The 19,150-nt window shown below is 44.4% G+C and overlaps 1 protein-coding gene across 1 annotated transcript; it reads left to right on the top strand.

Moving 5' to 3' along the window:
- The first annotated feature begins 1,569 nt into the window (after positions 1-1,569).
- Positions 1,570-15,124, top strand: ACAT2 (acetyl-CoA acetyltransferase 2). The gene is made up of 9 exons (XM_083176224.1): positions 1,570-1,881; positions 5,049-5,183; positions 5,655-5,836; positions 10,330-10,447; positions 10,539-10,682; positions 11,110-11,232; positions 11,673-11,827; positions 13,058-13,168; positions 14,732-15,124. Exons 1-9 carry the CDS (start codon positions 1,827-1,829, stop codon positions 14,903-14,905), a joined length of 1,197 nt encoding a protein of 398 aa, XP_083032350.1. The 5' UTR covers positions 1,570-1,826; the 3' UTR covers positions 14,906-15,124.
- The last annotated feature ends 4,026 nt before the right edge of the window (positions 15,125-19,150 follow it).

Genomic DNA, 19,150 nt, shown 5'->3' with positions numbered 1-19,150 from the left:
AGGGTCCCTAAATGAAAGATTAGCCCAATGGGACCTAAATCATGTTGCTGAAGAGAAGAATGTGGTCCAGATCCCAGTGGAGGAGATCAGTAATGGAACCAGGTCAATGTCCTACTCAGCAGCTGCAATAATCATCAGCAACATGGAACAGCTGAAGATTTGGCTCGACATATGGGACCAGGAGTTGCCAAGGGCATAAGGGCTGCAATGCATAGGCCTGACAGCGAAGGAATCCTGCTGCATTTTTCTTTGCTAGCTGTTCGCAAGGTGATTGACAGGAAGTAGGGGTCTGGGGGATGGTAACTGGCCTTTTAGTGGGTATGCTAAGAAAAATGCAGGCATGCCAAAAAAATGGTAGACGTGCCCAAGCATTTTAGGGGAGGGTATGTGACAGCAGTTTCAGGCCAGATTTGCCTGCATTCATCGCATTCGCTAAGTAAGTCTTTGGCTGCTCCTAGCTTGAACAGTGGAAAAATCATTCGATGTAAGCGGCTCGCAATGGGATTTTGACATATTTGCTTAGCTATGAATTTTTCATTAGGTGTAAATATCCATTCGCACAGCGAGCATATTAATTTACAGGGCGGGATTTCAAGTTGGATCTATAGATCGTCAAAAACATGCACCGTTAGGCTGGTTTCACACACTCCGGCTCCTGCCGGACGGTGAAATCCCGTACTGCCAGGGAGCCGTGCAGCACACACTAGTTTATCATGGAGGGGATGGCCACAGCCCGGCAGCCGTCCCTTCCAGTGGCGGGATCCGGCTGCAACCGTGCGGCCGGGTCGTGGCCGTCCCGTGTGAATGGACACAATAGTGTCCATTCACAACTAATGTGTGCGGCACGGCTCCCTGGCCGTACGGGATTTCACCGTCCGGCAGGAGCCGGAGTGTGTGAAACCAGCCTGGTTTCACACACTCCGGCTCCTGCCGGACGGTGAAATCCTGCACGGCCAGGGAGCCGTGCCGCAAACACTAGTTTATCATGGAAGGGATGGCAACAGCCCGGCAGCCGTCCCTTCCAGTGGCGGGATCCGGCTGCAGCCGTGCGGCCGGAACGTGTCCATTCACAACTAATGTGTGCGGCACGGCTCCCTGGCCGTGCGGGATTTCACCGTCCGGCAGGAGCCGGAGTGTGTGAAACCGGCCTCAGGCCGGTTTCACACACTCCGGCTCGTGTACTTTATCATGGAGGGGATGGCCACAGCCCGGCAGCCGTCCCTTTCAGTGGCGGGATCCTGCTGCGGCCGGGCCGTGGTCGTCCCGTGTGAATGGACACAATAGTCTGGTTTCACACACAATAGTGTCCATTCACAACTAATGTGTGCGGCACGGCTCCCTGGCCGTGCGGGATTTCACCGTCCGGCATGAGCCGGAGTGTGTGAAACCAGCCTTAGGGGTCTAGGAGAACTGAGTTTGCAGAACACTTTTCTAGGTCGTTAGCAACATTTTTGATACTTTGGATATCATTCGCATTTTAAACAAGTGACTGCACACATAAAAGATGATGTGCCACCTCCAAGCCTGCAGGTGGGGCAGTTTTGTTTATTTAGTCAGCTGCAAAACCTTGCAACTCAGAGAGGGAGATGGGCAACTGTGATGTAGATACAGTAGTGCTGCAGCCTACAGTCAGAGTCAGTGAGTGAGCTTGGATACATGTGTGCAGCTCTGAGGATTGGTGTCAGTGCTGTGTCTGGACTCTGGAGCAGAGATCTGTAGGGAGAGATAGCTCAGCAGTGCTGCACGCTGCAGTAGTTAGTGAGGGTCAGAGCAGCAGCAGCAGCTGTGCTGTTTCTGGAGCAGAGGAAACCGGAGTGACCTGGAAGATGAGTCCCGCACAGGACCCAGTGGTGATCGTATCTGCTGCCCGTACTCCTATAGGTACAGTAACAGCCGCTTCTCCATGTATTGTATGCCGGCAATAGCCCCATATGTGTAGGATATTTAATATGATGGAAGGACACCGCTTCCCAGATAATGTTTACGCAGATGCCTGCAAATATTGTATATTCTGCATTTAAAGGACGTTATGCTGATGATTTATATGTATTGTATTGTTACGTTTCCGAAACTCCGAACACACGTGTGGGTATGAGTGCATATACTGTCATTCCTTTTATGTATATACACGATCCATTTTAATTACTGTACATGGGGAGATTAACATGCTCTGTTCGTACACATGAAGATTAAATATTGATTCTGTTATGCAAATAAGTTTTGCAAACATATAGTGAAATTAATTTAGGTTTTTGTGGTCACATTTGTAAGACATGCTATGAGAGAGAGATGGGGGGGGCATTAACCAAGCAATATTTGCTGTAGGCTTTTGCATGTAGCTGCAGCTGGGCAGAAGTGGACTGGATTAGATCCAGTGACAGTGCTGCTTGCCTGGTGTGTACACTCACATTCCAGGTGGGAGTGGAACGGCTCGCTGCTCAGGCTGCCCTGTGTGAGTAGTAGTATCCGGGTTAATGAATATTCATGAGCTCTGTGTGGTGCTGCTGTCACTGATGCTGATCAGCCCTCATGGTGTCTGCAGCTGATTGGACGAATAGCGTAGAACCATATCTGCATCATCTTTCTGATTGGATGTGCCGAGTCCCTTTCTTGCCTTCTGATTGCTCGTCAGTGTAGAACCATCATGTCACACAAACACACAACCCTGATTTGTATAGGAGGGGGCGTTGACTGACCTAACGTACGGTTTGTAATATTTTTCTCCAGTCCCCCTTCTTGGGCAATCTTTTGTTGTAGAGGCAACACAAATGCCATAGTCCAAACTACAACTTGTACTAGGTAAAATGGAGGAAATTTTGGAAAGAAGGCGAATGAAAAGTAATTTAAAGGGCACTGACTCTAATCACAGTGTATGTTCCTAAACCTCTATTGTCTGCAACTGTTATATAGTTATCTCTTATTTCTGTTACCAAGGTGAACGTAATTTATTTCATTAGCTACATTTTTACTATAGAGCAGCACCAAGGCTAGAGCCAGACTTTAGCTTCTTCCAAAATACTGAACGCCAGATGTGCCAATGACTGATAGTAAAATCAGGGTTGCCTACCCGACCCTCTCCTTCAGGGAGAAAATGCTCTGATCCTGGACTTCCCTGGTAATGTATGATTGCCAGCACCTGTGGGGAGCTAAGTAATTGATAAGAAAGGTGGGTCAGGTAGGCAACCATGAGAACTTATTATGTAAAATGATTTTAATCTTGAGAATGAGAAAGCATTTAGTATTTCTACATTGGTACACATTCCTGTTCCACAGCATCAACACTTTAGAAAAGTTTCATTAGCACAAAAACATTGATTACTTGGGGTACATTTACCGTGGCACTGATTTTTAAGGGCACAGGCTGGCATATCTTCCGTTTGATATTCGTGTCCATTATAAATTTTTCCGCCAAAGCCGCTGCTTCATAAATATACCTGTTTGTGCTGCAGGAGGGAAAATGCAAAGGGGCAGATTCACTGCGCGGGTTGTTCCCCCGAACATCAGTGTATTGCTCCGCTGTGCATGCATCTGCCATATACAGAACCCTGAAGATCACTGTTTTCCTGTCCAGCTCAGTGGGGTACCATTCTGGAAAGGATCATTATAGTTATCATCCAAGCGGCAAATTCAAAGATCCACTTACCCACAAGGTCATAGGAGCTCTGGGGTCCTGAGCAGGATGTGGTCTTTAGGTCGACAGACAAAAGGTCAAAATATAGACACATGAAAAGGTTGACATGCATTAGGTCAACAAAAGTTTATTACCACTAACAAACTGGTAATAAACCGAGCTTACCATGGTTTGCCACTGTACCACTTATACCAGTGGTAGCCAACTCCAGTTCTCGAGAGCTACCAAGAGTTCACATTTTCCAGACAACCCAGCTGCTGCACAGGTGCACTTATTATTGACTAACACATTTTAAAAGATCCACAGGTGGAGCTAATTACTTCACTTGTGATTCTGTGAGGAGATCTGGAAAACAATAACTGTTGGTAGCTCTGGAGGACTGGAGTTGGCTACCCCAGGCTTATACCATCTGTAGATGGCGATAGTGATACAGTCACCATTTTTGGCAATGGAAACAGCAATGACCTTTCCAGCTTACATGCGCATAACAGCCTATTGCTGAAAGATGAGGATGCTGCTGAGGTGGGGAGATGAAATGGGAGGAGGGGAGGGTTGCTGAATCTGACCAGAAAGGTAAGCAATATCAACAGTCTATTCATTTTGAAATATGTCACTGGTTATAAGGTTCATTATTCAATGGGGCATGAGGGTTTTAAACTCATTTAGGCAGGTCCATCTTCACTTACTGTTCCATGTCATTGGAGTCAATACAATTACCCACTACTTATGGTAATAACACCACATTCATGGGGGTAAATTTAATAAGATGGGAGTTCTATTGAAGATGAGATGTTGCGCATAACAACCAATCAGAATTTAAGTATTTATTTAGCATCTTCTAGAACAGTGGTTGTCAAACTTGGTCCTCTGGACCACACACACGTCACCTGACAAGTGCACTCATTACTGACTGACAGATTTTAAAAGCTCCACAGGTGGAGCTAATTATTTCACTTGTTTCTGTGAGGAGACCTGCACAACCTGCACTGTGTGGGGGGCCCTGAGGACCGACTTGGAGAGCCTGTGTTCTAGAAGATAATTAAAATAATCTACATTTCACCACCCATCCATCTTTAATAAAATGCCCATCTTAGTAAATAAACCACATGGACTTTTGTTTGAAGCCCCTGAAAAGATCCTTCTGAAAGAGGAGCGAGTTCTGATGCCGTTGCTACAGCAACTCATCCCCTTGTGTGTGGTGCCTTAATAGGATTCACCCCATTTTCCGTTATTTACCAGAATTATGAATCCCTCACTGTACAGCACTATAGTATAGTAATGTGCAACACACATAGTTATAATGCATCTGATATGTAAAAAATCTGGCCTACTATTTCCTAGCTCTGCATTTATTCATGTTATTTTTGTTTGAGTGCTCTGATTAATCAATGCTTGTTTTTTGTTGAATTTTAATTAGGTTCATTCAATGGAGCCTTGTCTACATTACCTGCTCATGCCCTAGGAACAGTTGTGATCCTTGAGGCATTAAAGAGAGCCAACACCCAGCCGGATGAGGTCTCTGAAGTGATATTTGGACATGTTCTGACTGCAGGTAGGCAATCGACACGCATGTCCAAACTATGGCCCTCCAGCTGTTTTGAAACTACAAGTCCCATCATGCCTTGCCACAGTTTTGCTATTAGAGAAGGCTAAAACTATGGCAAGGCATGCTGGGATGTGTAGTTTCACAACAGTTGGAGGGCCACAGTTTGGACATCCTGCTATAGGAGGGACATCAGGCTGGAGCTATCGCATTAATGTGGCTTTATTATACCACATTTCATTAGCTGGGTGCAAACAAAATGCAAATCGGTAAAAAGGTTAAAACTTCTTATGTGTTTGCAGCATAACCTATGCTTTTAAAGTGAACCTGTGATCTAACATAGTAGACATAATGAAGTCTGAACCTTATATTCACAGTGAGGAATAAAACAGAGCTGGTAACCAACAGCAATGTACTTTGGTAAAAGGTGCAAGTCACTGTAAACATTTATCTGATTTGTATATGTCCTTCTGTTTGTAGGAACTGGGCAGAACCCTACTCGTCAAGCCAGTGTAGGCGCCGGGGTCCCCTACACTGTTCCAGCCTGGAGTTGCCAAATGATCTGTGGATCAGGACTAAAGGCTGTAAGCCTAGGAGCACAATCCATTCTGGCAGGGGAAGCTGACATTGTGGTAGCTGGTGGTATGGAGAACATGAGTCAGGTGAGGATGTTATATGCTTTAACATGATCTTTACAGTTTGAGTTCCAGCAGTGGTGGCAATTTGACACCCAATGCGCAATAAGTTCTTCCTGAGGGTGTGGCATAGAATCACTGGAGGGGGTGTGGCCTTAATTCCATATTCATCAGTCCAGGGACCGGACAGATGCTGGGCTCTTATATTGTTACATGAGCTGAGTGCGGCATAGAATGTTACAGTACAGCACCTGGTTACTGTCACTTTGGAGCAGCTGGTGTTTTTGGTAACACCAGAGAGTGGTACACCCCCTTCTAGGATTGCCACAGAGTTCCGGTAAAATATAGGATAAGGGGCCTTATACTGAGATGGGAGCAAAGCAAAAAAAATTTATGAAATGAATTTAATTTGCAGTGTAAAAATAAAACTGTCCAGCTTTTATTTATAGGCTACATGGAAAATCAGCCAGTATTTAACCTGCATGCAAATAATATAAACGGGTACTTGTGTATTATCACGGCGCCCAGTACGCTTTAAGCGTACAGGGCTATTCTCCATTGTAAAATCGCATCGGATCGCACAGCGTGTATGGTGCCGTGTGATGCGTTGTCCATGTTAAGTGCACAGGAGTGCTTATACAATGAAATAAAGCATGGGATCGGACGGCACCGTAGACAGGGTGCGATCCAATGCGATATTTCATTGTATAAGCACCCGTGCTATGAGATATGATCCGATGATTCGAAGTGCATATTAAGTGCACAACAGTACTTATACAAGGAAATATCGCATGTGATCGCATGGCACCATGCAGTGGATGCGATCCGATATTTCATTGTAGAAGCACCCATGCTATGAGATGTGATGGGTGCTTACTATTGAAAACACCTATGCCATTCTTTTGCATCACCACCACTATTCACGCCACCCTGAAGCGTGGCGAGCGCAGCGGAACGCGTCCTCCGACCTTTTCATACCCCCACTATCCACGTCGGCGTGGCGTTGATTTTATATAGTGTGGCAATCGCAGCGAACCACTGAGCCCGAAGCGTGGTGAGGGGACGCGGAATACATGTAAAGTAATCCGTGTCGCCATGCTTCGGGCTCGCCAAACTTTATAATATCGACTCCACGCGACGTGGATAGTGGGGGTATGAAAAGGTCGGAGGCCGCGTTCTGCCACCCCTCGCGGGGCTAACTGCGCTCGCCACACTTTGGGGTGGCGTGGATAGTAGTGGTGTTTTAGGAACATATTCACACCTGCAATATCATACATCTGACACCGTAATGACGACATGTGTTAACGAATAACTGTAATTTACTTAATAAATTAGAATGAAAAAGCCTAATGAATTAATGACATTAATTACAATAAATAATGATAATAATAACAATGAATAAAGTTACAACATAACCACATTAATGACTAAAAATCATGAAAGAAAATATATAAAAAAAAACTGTCAATCTGCTTTAGGAAGGAGCGTAAGTGCTCGAAGGATGCGGTCAAATGGATTATCACCACCCAAAGTCTTACGCCACATGAACTCCTGTAAATATGATTGGAGATGGTGGCGTGCTGTGCCTCTTTGGCGCTTATTGCGCCATTTGCATGCGCCCCAAAGTCTCTCGACATTCTGCGTATGAACCCCTGTGGCCGGGTCAATGAAGTTAAACCTGTGGCTCACTTGTGCATGCTGATAACCAGCCAGTTCCACCTGTTCTTTGCTCTACGCCCCCAGCAGTCGGAATAAATAGTTGTGTTTGGCTCATTCATTTTAGAGCAGCCATCAAAGTGGTGGCATCACGTCTGGGCACCATTGTAACGAAACACTGTCCAGTTTTGCAACAAATTCCGCCAAAAATCCACTGCTGTGGTAAAGTATGGCGACGTTGCTCTTTCGCTTGACAAACAAACTTTCATCAACCTCCACAATGTGCCCAGGACCACCGATACACCACTGGGGCTGCGCTATAAGGTCCATGGTGCAAGCCTCCCGCATCCATCGGTTATACAGGACCGCAGATTTCTGGATATTTCCAGCTGACGCTCACGATACACAATTGAGGGGAGCTCCTGGGCCCAGGAATATATGAACCGAATCAAGGTGACGAAGCATAAGCGGCACCCTGGAAACCAATGGGCCGCTCTGAGGCTCACCTTGAGACGACATGCTTTCACATGGCACCGCCACATACATTCCTTAACTGACAACCGCATAGGGTGCCCATTAGTGCAATTCTGCGTCAGCGGAAGCAGATCATGGTGCTGGAAGAACTGAATAGCCTTCGCCTCTGTCTGAGGCAAGCTGAACATGTTCACTGGTACAGCCATTTCCAATATTTGTCCTGCAGGTCTGAGGGATTCCTGTCAGACATTGTCTGATTCTGTGATGATTCTGACAGGGGGCGGGAATGACAGGGAGCGGGAACGGGTGTGGTACTGAAATCGCATATGTCACTATAACGTGACATGCGATGTGATGCGATTTCAGTATGGTACCGTACTTAAGGAAATTGGGCGCTGTGATAATACACAAGTACCCATAAATGTATTTGCACCCCTTGCATTGCAATATGGTTTGTCTGAACATTTGCTTTTATTTATTAATATAATTAAATTATTGCTTTAACTCTCCAGTATCACAACATCCCAAAGGCGCTCTATCGGAGTAGGATCTGGGAAATGTGGTCACCATTGGTGTAAACTACAATTATTTGTCCTGTTTGTAGAACCAGCTTAAGATGATATGTGACATAGGGTCTAAATCAAGTTTAGATGCAATGTTCACTCAACAAAGTGATTTATCGGCAAATTCCATGTGTGCTGTGATCGCACTGTGCATGTACTGTGATTGCAGTTAGCGATCGTGCTCACAATGAGTTTTTGACAGGAAGTGGAGGTGGTAACAGGAAGTTTAAGTGGAGTGGCTTGGAAAATGCATGCGTTTCAGGGCATGTATATTTAGATGGTTGCATGTAAAATTTGGCGTCTGAGTCGCTACTGCTGTGGCCAGTCTGCATAGCTAGAGACCAACCCTTAGCTTCACTGTTCAATTTAATTACCTAACAACACAGGAGGGAATCTCTCAGCGATCAGCATGTCAACCTTGAAGTGGATGGGCTACAACTGTGGGAGACCAAATTGGGTTCCACTCTGGTCAACAAAGAGCAGGAAACGGTGGTCACAGAGCTCACCAAGACTAGACAGCTGAAAATGTAAAAAACCTATTTTATCTATTTTTTTCACATATTAGCTGTCTAGTCTTGGTGAGCTCTGTGGCTACCATTTCCTGCTCTTAGCTGACCAGAGTGGAACCTGATCTGGTCTCCCACTGTTGTAGCCCATCCATTTCAAGGTTGACACGCTGATCACTGAGAGATGCCCTCCTGTGTAATGCTGTTGTATCACATGGTTATTTGGGAATAGCTGCCCACTGGATATTTGCTGTTTAGTGAACCAATCCTTGTTAACTCTACAGACTGGGAAAATCCCAGGAGACCCGGTACAATCCTGGGTTTTTTGCATTGCGGGTGCACAGGACCCAGGATTTTAGTCGACTAAAATCCCGGGTAGAGCCATTCAGACAAATGCTAGTCCTGGGATTATGCATGTGCACGTGAAAATCCTGGGATTTTTGTGTATGTCTGAAAGGGGTATGAGTTACTTTAAACTACCTGTAGTCATTCCATAGTTAGTAGTTGCACTGAACATCAAGTGAACCTCTCAACAATGTCTGCATAGGTTCCTGAGATAATTGTCCAACCAATATGTTTTTGTAGCGGAGATGGAAGTAGCCAGAGGGCTCCATTCATGCACAGGTTGGATGTACAAAATCAACACAGACTGCTTATCATATTCTAACATCCTACAATTTAAATATTTGCCTACATTTACAAAAGATAACCAATTTATATTGTACAACCTGTGAACCATGGTCTATATTACAAGTAGATTAACCCTTTGAGTGCTAACGTTGTGAGAGCCTCAAAATATCCGTTAAAAATGCCAGCGCCGTTCTTTTTTTGGGTGCATTATTTAACCCAACGTTAATTAATTGACGTGGCTGTAGTTGTATTTATTTGTACTAAAAGAACAGTCGCTGAGTGGCGCTGGCATTTTTAGCCGATATTTTGAGGATCTCAAAGGATTAAGAAAACCTAGAAATATTTATTACCAATACTCACAAGATGAATGCAAGCAGTGACGAGTGTAGAAATAGGCACATACAGTACCTGTATATGGGAGCAATGCTGGGGGTGCAGACTATAATTAGCTAAAATCTAGTGCTTCCCAGGGAGATTATAGAAGTGAAATTGGATGACTATACAGAAACTGGCTATATCACACTGACACTTGGGAAGTATAATTGTCAGACAGAGGAAAGTAAATTCAGGCTACATCTTCTGTCTCAGCGGCTATGAATTGCACATGATGTGAATGTTTGCATGTTGTTATTATTTTACACCTGCATGAAAGATTCTATTCCAACAACTAATTAATGATGTTTACTTGCAGGCTCCTCATGTAATCCACATGCGTGCCGGAGTGAAAGTTGGAGACGCCTCACTACAGGACAGTATACTTTGTGATGGTCTTAATGATGCATTTTACAAGTATCACATGGGAATAACTGGTGAGTTCATATCCTGTAAAGAATTCCTATGAAATTATACATTTTTATACAGCGCTAAATCTGAAATGTGTTTTTATTATCTGTACTCCAGCTGAAAACGTGGCCAAGCAGTGGAAGATTTCCAGAGAGGAACAGGACCGTCTCGCTGTCCAATCACAGAACAGAACTGAGGCGGCACAGAAATCTGGTTATTTTGACAAAGAGATAGTACCCGTCGAGGTACCTTCCAGGAAAGGTATATGACATTTCAACTTCATTTCCAAATGCCCCAATACTTTCTATAAACTTGTATTTGTTTAATAAGTAATAATAAAGACTACACAGTGTACAGTAAATGATGAGGTAGTCGGAGTTTCGAGGTGTGCATCCTCACTGTTTTATATTGTAACGGAACTCATCTCTGTTTGGAATTGTGCACATATGGATTCATCTATACCCTCTGTATGATGAGGTATGTAAGGTATATTGCAATGTATACACTGGACCATTAAGAAAAACATTGATCACCATGGAGATTATGCCATCAGCCATTACTGAGTGAAAGTAAATTCTTAATGGAAAACCCTGTCCTGGCCATGACCCCACACACATCTGACCTGTTTATTATGTCTAGTAAAAGATTCTTAAACCCATTATTGACCATATTGTCTGATTTTCCCCAGGTCCTGTGTCAGTGGCAACAGATGAATTTCCTCGACATGGAAGTAATTTAGAATCGATGGCAAAATTGAAACCTTATTTTCTCAAGGATGGGACTGGTACTGTAACTCCAGCTAATGCCTCCGGTCAGTGCATGTTTGTTATCAGTGGGGCTTTTAGAACAATGGGCCTGATTCAGACCTGCTGACTGGGCATGCAAATCTTTGGAGCCCAGCAGGTAGGTAGCCTCTGCACACGGGGGAAAATAAAAACAATTTCCCCTGCTCGCAGCGCTGAGTTAGCCAAAACTCACTCGGTGCTGCGAAGGCTGTGGGGAGAAGCAACCCTCCCGACAGCTGGGGGCATGCCGTCTCCCAGAAAATGCAGAAGGCATGCCCCCAAACACCCGCAGGGTATCAATTACCCTGTGAGTAAAGGCTAGCCTTTGCTCGCTGCCTTTGGGTGTATAGTTCGCACATGGCGCACTGCAGCCTGGCAAATGTGTCTGAATCGGGCCCAATATACAAAGCATTATGTGTTGCAGCTAATTATCTATAATGCAATTCTAAATGGTTGCCTCTTGCAGGTATTAATGATGGAGCAGCAGCAGTTATTCTCATGAGGAAATCAAAGGCACGGGACCGACATCTCTCTCCCATGGCAGAGATAGTCTGCACTGCCCAGGCTGGTTTGGATCCCTCCGTTATGGGAGTTGGACCTATCCCGGCTATTAAAAAAGCTGTGAGTTTCCGCATTTACTTTTTCTCACAAATGAAGGATGTAAATAACTATGAACACATACTGTATAGTGACAAATTGGGTAGAAATCTAGTTGAACAAATAGGGAAATTTATAAGTATGTTTTGAAACAGTGCCGTAACTAGACATTTTGGTGCCCTGTGCCAGAAAAATAATTAGAGACAGTGGGCACCAAAAATATAGAGGCGTGGCTTCATGGAGAAGGGTCATGGCCACATAATAGTACCAATAACACCATAATGCCCCTTACACATAATGCACCACACCATAATGCCCTTTACACATTATGCTACACACCAAAATGCCCATATCGCATTATGCTACAGTTAATGCCCCGAGTACTCCTGCTTATACATCTAATGCCCCCAGTAGTGTCTATTATGCATAATGCCACCAGTAATGCCCATTACACAATGCCCAGAGTAGTAAATATAGCTTTGAACCTGAACATATTACATACATCTGATCTAAACTCAATTCAGCTTGAACAACTATTATGAAAATACATTAGACCACATTCTGGTAACTTTAGTGATGACTGCCCGGTGTAATCTGTAGTGGGAGGAACAGTGATAATCAATTCTTCAACTGACTACTGCAATTATCTATTGATGCCGCTTGTTCTGCTATTTTCAGGCCTGAGACTATTTACAATTCCAACACTTGCCACCGCTAAACAATCGCCCACATGTGTGCGTGTGTGTGCGTGAAAAGCAACTAAATGGTTATAGCACAAAGGATGATGTGAGAGGTTTTTTCTTTCTTTCTTTCTTTCTTTCTTTCTTTCTTTCTTTCTTTCTTTATTTAGAAGTATTTATTCTTGGATTTGTGGCAAACCACCAATAACACAAGAATAAGAAAGAAAGAATAAGGGGTCATAACTTTAAATCCATCCTGCAAGAAATGTAATAGACGGTAAACCCTGGGTGAAATTACATTGTATTACTCAGTGAATGTACTGTCATTTATACATTTTCCCCACTAAAGAAAGCTATCCTCGCCGTACAAACCCCCTTCGCCGCTGCTCACCACCCGCCATGAATACACCTCTAAGTCTTGCCCAAGCAAGAGTAACCCAGGCTCCTGAGTACTTGTTGGATAATAGACAGGAGCCTGATTGGATGATCTGACTCTGGACATTGTTCAAGGATAATCTTTTTAATTTTACTTCGATTCAGCAGAAAATAAAAAGGATTATATTCTGTCACGCAGGTTGAAAAAGCCGGATGGAGTCTGGATGATGTGGACGTATTTGAAATCAATGAAGCTTTTGCAGCACAAGCCTTAGCTGTTGTTAACGAGTTAGGACTGAACCCAGATAAGGTTGGTTATAGTAACTCCATGAAGATTTCATTATGGTAAATTGTGTGCATACTATACAATGTGCCAGCAAGCAACTTTTAGATGTAGACCTCACATCAAGAAAACGCCAAAAGCATTAAGGAAACCATGTGACATATTGCTGCTGAATGATAAGGTGGAGGCAATTCATGCCGCTGCTGCATCTTTGCAGTCTTTTGTACAGAGATGCTCACTGCAGGTTGCACCATCGGGCCTCTGTGCAACCTAATATCCATTGTGAGTAGCGTGCCAGGAGCAGAACCACCAAATAAGGTGAAGCAGTGACACACCCCAGAAATTACCATACAGTATCACTCCACATCTACTTTACCTCCCACTTAAGACCCCCATACACAAGTACCAGTTTGCCCTTGAGAGAACCCTGGCAGCTCCCTGGGAAGCTGCTTACGATTTGGCATTTGATGTGCCAAATTATACATGCAATAAATTGCATGTGATTTATTGCATGTATATCCCTGGGGAGTTGCTAGCCGCGGAGGAGGGGGGCGGCTCAGGGGGGGTCTGTGCGGGGCGGGCTGCAGGGTCCCTGCGGTGCTGGGCAGTAAGTCAGTGGAGTCTGTGCAGCGAATGGGAAGTAAGTAGCTCTATTCCCCAGGCGGCGGCGCGGTGCTACTTAGTTTCAGGTGCCGCAGGGACCCATCTGACTTAATGCCCAGCGTCGCAGGGATCCCAGTGCCTGACCTGCATTGGCGACGCTTCCCAGCCGCCACTGCTGCACATAGGTGTGTAACAGCGGACCTGCAGTTTGGACCAATACATTGTGGGTGCTAAAAAGCACCCATGATGTGCCACTGATGGGTCTGATCCGACAGATTGGACCTCCAGCAGGTTCAATCTGTAGGGTCTGACCCAATGCGCACGGGACCGCCGCATTGGGTTGGTGGGGATGAAAAAAAAATGCACCTTTACAGTCACTATCTCTCAAATACAGTGCGTTCTATTCCACGCTCCGGGTGCTATAACAAGGCCATTGTGGCACATGTGCAGTGCAACTGTGTGAATGCCCAGCATACAAAAACATTGCCCAACTGCCCAAAAGCTGTTTTGTCATCCACCTCAGAATCGGGTGCGATGTTTTGAGCTGAAAGCAGATCACTATAACCACTTGAGCTGCTTTTAGCTCAAAAGCCGCCCAGTGTGTATGGCCTGGCGGTGAGCGCTGATACGTGCTCCTGCGTCATCGCTGGTGTTACCAGCAGATGAGCAGCTTTCCATAGCAACCTGCAATCCACCTCTGGGGGAAATCAATTGGAGGTACAAAAATCACTGTGTGTATATGATTGTCCCCATCATCTCTGTCCATACACACTGGGCAAAAACGCCCACTGAGTATGCACCTATAGTCACTGAGAAGTGCTACTAGTCTGTGTAGACATATTCATGACATGGGGAATTATGGGAAATTAGTATCAATTACTGAGGGTGGAATAAAACATCAAGAATGACCTTGAACAAATAAATCTATTATCTTGACATGTATCTAACTCAACAGATTTACACAGAATTGTTACTTTTGTTTTACAGGTCAACATTCAGGGTGGCGCTATAGCCCTCGGACACCCTCTTGGAATGTCCGGCTGTCGCATTTTGGTCACCCTCCTGTATGCTCTGGAGAGAACGGGTGGGAAGAAAGGAGTCGCAGCTCTCTGTATAGGTGGTGGCATGGGAATAGCAATGTGCATTGAAAGGAAAAACTAAACTGCTATTCACATTAACACCACGGTTCCAGGTTTATGTTATATATCACTCTCATCCTCAATTTATTCATGTAATATTAATTTTTTTTTATTTTATTTTTTAAGTTTAGTATGTTGCTATCAAATATATAATTTTAATTGCAGGAATTACTCAAACATGTAAAAAGCAGTATACTATTTTAATTTAATTTTTATTAAAGATTAGTTTGATACAGGTGGATTCGTTTCACAATTTTGTTTTGCGTCCTGTGCAATTGATATCATAGTCCACTCTCCAAACACAGCACACAATGAAAGCATCTGTGCATTTTAGAATTGTAAGTGGGATTTATGCGTCACCGTTTAGCTGTTCAAAATATGTCAGTCTTATGGAAAGATGCCTGTTGGAATGTTGTGTGGTAATTCAGTGGACTGGAGACTAGGTAGCAGAATGCGGGGAGCACGGAGCGCACGACGCATAACAGAGTCCGGGTAGCGGCGAGCGGGAGAATAGGAAACATCCTATTCAAAAGCGACCGCCCTGCCCGCCCAGTCTTTTGAATAGGATGTTTCTCTAGCTCGCTACCCCTCCTGCAGCTGGACCGGACCCCGCTCCCCGCCACCTGACTACCCCCTCTGCATCACACATGGACCGGACCCTGCTCTCCGGTCTCTGGTCCCCCGCCTGCAAGCTCCCCCCAGACCCTGCTCTCCCACAGCTCCCCCGGATTTACATGTGATAAATCGATCCGATTTATCACATGTAAAAAGTGGCACATCAAGTGCCAAATCATATCAGGAGCTGCCGGGGGAGCTCAGGGGAAGTCGGGGCCGACATTAGGCTGACTTGTCCTTAGGACAAGTCGGCGTAGTGTATGGGGGGCCTTAAGAGTGGTTTATTAATATACTTTAGCTTAGTAAAAGAGAGTACGAGCTTGTCCTAGTGCAAAGTGACACTTTGGTGGGAGAAAAAATCCCTGATAAATTACCCATTTTCATGGTTTCAATTGTAAATATGGTGATTTCTCCTAAACCATGTTTTTTTTGGGGGGGGGGGGGGAGAGGATGCTCTGTAATTGATGTGATCAAGAAAAGAAACTTGGTGGAAAAAACATGTGCAGAGAGAGTTAAATTTGTGTGAGTTATTTTGTTTCTGTGCAGGGTAAATACTGGCTGCATTATTTTTACACTGCAATTTAGATTTCAGTTTCAACACACTCCACCCATATCTAACTCACTATGCACATGTTACATCTGCCCCCCTGCAGTGCAGCATTGTTTTGCCTATTTTGAGAACAAATTTTTACTGCGATCAGGTTTGAATAAGGGCCAAAAGGCAACAGTTCACAGAAAATCCTCATTATCTTTTCACTAGTAATGATGCTGACCATTCATACATTCAGCCTGCTATCATTTAGATAGCAGCACCGATATGGACACGGGCACATAACGTGCGCTGATACCCCTTCTCCCCCATAACGATCTTTCATATATCTGCCCCATTGTGTCTTATTAATAAGAGTGTCTGGTTGTCAGATCTTGCTAATAAGAAATAACTGTTGCAGTCTGTTATTGAAAAACAGTAACTGTTACAATAAGTATTACAAGTAACAGTGTAAACTGTTTAATGTATCATTTTAAATATCACTAAACATTAGATGTATTTGTTTATTACATCATAATACACTTCAATGTATTTAACTGTTAATATATTGGCTTATCTTTGGCATAACTATATGCCGTAATGCAGCCCTTTCATGTTTCCAGCATAGGGGATGCAAACTGTTTTTCAAACAAATACACTGACAATACAATAAACATAAGTGTTTTAAATACTGTACCTAAAGAACAGAGTGTAATGCATTGTTACTGAACTTACTGGAGCATTCAGTAATGATTTTGTTGGACATTAGAAGACACATAGGTGCACTATTCTATTAAAGGCAAACAAAAGGGATTTACCCTGTTTTTACCCTGTTTTTTTTCACCAAGTTTCTTTTCTTGATCACATCAATTACAGAGCATCCTCTCCCAAAAAAAAACACGTTCTGGAGAAAACACCATATTCCCAATTGAAACCATGAAAATGGGTCATTTATCAGGGATTTTTTTCTCCCGCCAAAGTCAGTCACTTTGCACGAAGACAAGTTCGTACTATCTTTTACTAAGCTAAAGTATATTAATAAACCACTCTAAGACATCATGACATAATTTTAACTAGATCGGAACATCTTCACAGTTTTCATCTTTTTCACCAAAAAAAAAGTGAAACTTCAGGCCTCTTGCCAGAACAGAAGATGTTGACTCAGATCAAAAAGCTTTTGCACGTTTCTTATTCAGGTCAAGTCACAACTTTCCCACACTAGCCGATTTTGAATTTCTCAATTTAATTTTTTTCACTCCGCCCTAATAGACACCCTAAAACAGACATGGCCCAAAGGTAGATCCTGATCTACCAGTAGATCTTGGGGCATACACTGGTAGATCACGGCCAAATTAACAAAATACATGTGAACTTGAACATCTGACGTTTCAGACCGCCAGCTCCCGGTAGTGCCCCTGATGTCATGACGTCACCGGAGTGCTGTGAAGAGCCCTCTGCAGCTGCTCTATATCAGTCTGGCCCCACACCCACATATGCTGGGCTTACCACTCTGTACCAGCACAGAGGCTCCTCACAGCACTAAGTACACCCTGAGCGACTCCTGGATGTAGTGTGTGGTGTGTAATTGTCTGATATGGGTGGTACAGTGGCTGCAGGCTGATGCTGCTGGAGTACAGCCGCCGCCTGCTCCGTTAATATGATACAACATCCGAGTGGTTCCGTGCTTGTGTCCTGGTTATCAGTCGCTGACTGACTAATAGATCCTATAACAGAAGAAAATGGCTGTGCGCTGTTGGACCACAGTGTAACAAATTATGAGCAATCACAAATATTCTGTTCAGGCAGCAGTCAGATGCTGGTACTTGGACCACATATAGAAAGAACACAAAGAGAGAAAAAGACAGACTGCGCTAAAATAGAAATCAAATGTAATCCAAAAATAAACATAAAGGTATCAAAGCAATTAAAATACAAAATAAAATCTAACAATATAAAACCAATTTCATTTGAAGGTCACTATGGCCAGTATTAGTAATACTATTAGTAATCCAATCACATATAGCATCTACCATTCTTATATATGTAATTATATAACTAATAGTAGAGAAACTTGTATGCTGCATGGGTGTATATTGTGTAGGTATTTTAGCAATTGTCCGTGTTGATCGCCCCTGCGAATGTGGGGCAGAGAATCGGCTGGCCTGCGAGGCGTGAGACTTACTTTTACCGAGCGAATGATTTTAAGCTCAAACAGTCCGAGCGCTCGCACAGTGCAGCAAAGCCACCGCCCAGCACATGTAGTCACCACCCCAGTATACGCCCCGGTTACCGCCCAGTTGTGCCCAGTTTTGTGGCCGCGCCAATCCATACGCCCACATTACGACTACTTTGCACTAGTTTGTTTGCTAGCGTATTTCTACTAGTAAGGTCGCGAGTGTGCACGGTTGCCCAAGCCTACACATGCGCCTTGCGAATGGTACGCATGCGCAGTTGGCTAAGATACACTCTGCAAATGAATTGGTGTCCGAGCGAGGCAAGCGGAATATGGCCCTACAGTATGTGTGTAAGGGCGGTCAGCAAAACAAAATCTATTGTGGGAAGCATAGGGCCTGTGAGCCTGGTTCAGAGGTGGATGCTATGTATGTATGTACTAGGTGATTCATCTACGGACGCTCTTCACACCGTCGTAAGGGGCTGTGCCCCCTTAATTTGTGACCGTTTGTATTGTGAGAAATATGGTTAGAATTGTATGAAAGATGCCCTGTAAATGTGACATTTGTGGGTGTGGGGGGGGGGGGGGTGCGTGTTGTTTAGGTGTGTGTGTGTGCAATAGTATAGTAGGGTGTTTTTGAGTCAGCGGCTCCCCACTGGTGGCGGTCACGACACAGGAAAACAGGAGGCTGGGTAGTGATAGGGGTGTGTGGGCATAAGGGGGACTAAAGAGGAGGGTGGGGGACACTGTGCAGCTTCTGCCAGTGGGTGAGGGTCCAGTGTGGCAGCACAGGAGTACAGGATGGTGGCCCTGAGTCAGTGTCTCCTCCTACTGAGTGGGAGTTAGGGTGCATGAGAGCAGGATGCTGGGTGGTAAAGCATGATAGAGGAATGTGGGCAACACAGGGTGAGCGGCTTCCCACTGGCCGAAGTTACGGGGCAGGAGAACAG

This window comes from Crinia signifera, chromosome 3, assembly GCF_055691185.1.
Source record: "Crinia signifera chromosome 3, ASM5569118v1, whole genome shotgun sequence".
NCBI lineage: Eukaryota > Metazoa > Chordata > Amphibia > Anura > Myobatrachidae > Crinia > Crinia signifera.
The sequence above is the reverse complement of the archived record's forward strand: the minus strand, read 5'-3'. Positions and strand labels throughout refer to the sequence as shown.

What these genes read in the sequence shown, in the direction of transcription:
- ACAT2 (XM_083176224.1), top strand. Translation starts at nt 1,827, where the DNA reads ATGAGTCCCGCACAGGACCCAGTGGTGATCGTATCTGCTGCCCGTACT. An exon ending in AACTCCAGCTAATGCCTCCG is followed by an intron (nt 11,233 to 11,672) that starts GTCAGTGCATGT and finishes TGCCTCTTGCAG; the next exon opens with GTATTAATGATGGAGCAGCA. An exon ending in TCCCGGCTATTAAAAAAGCT is followed by an intron (nt 11,828 to 13,057) that starts GTGAGTTTCCGC and finishes TCTGTCACGCAG; the next exon opens with GTTGAAAAAGCCGGATGGAG.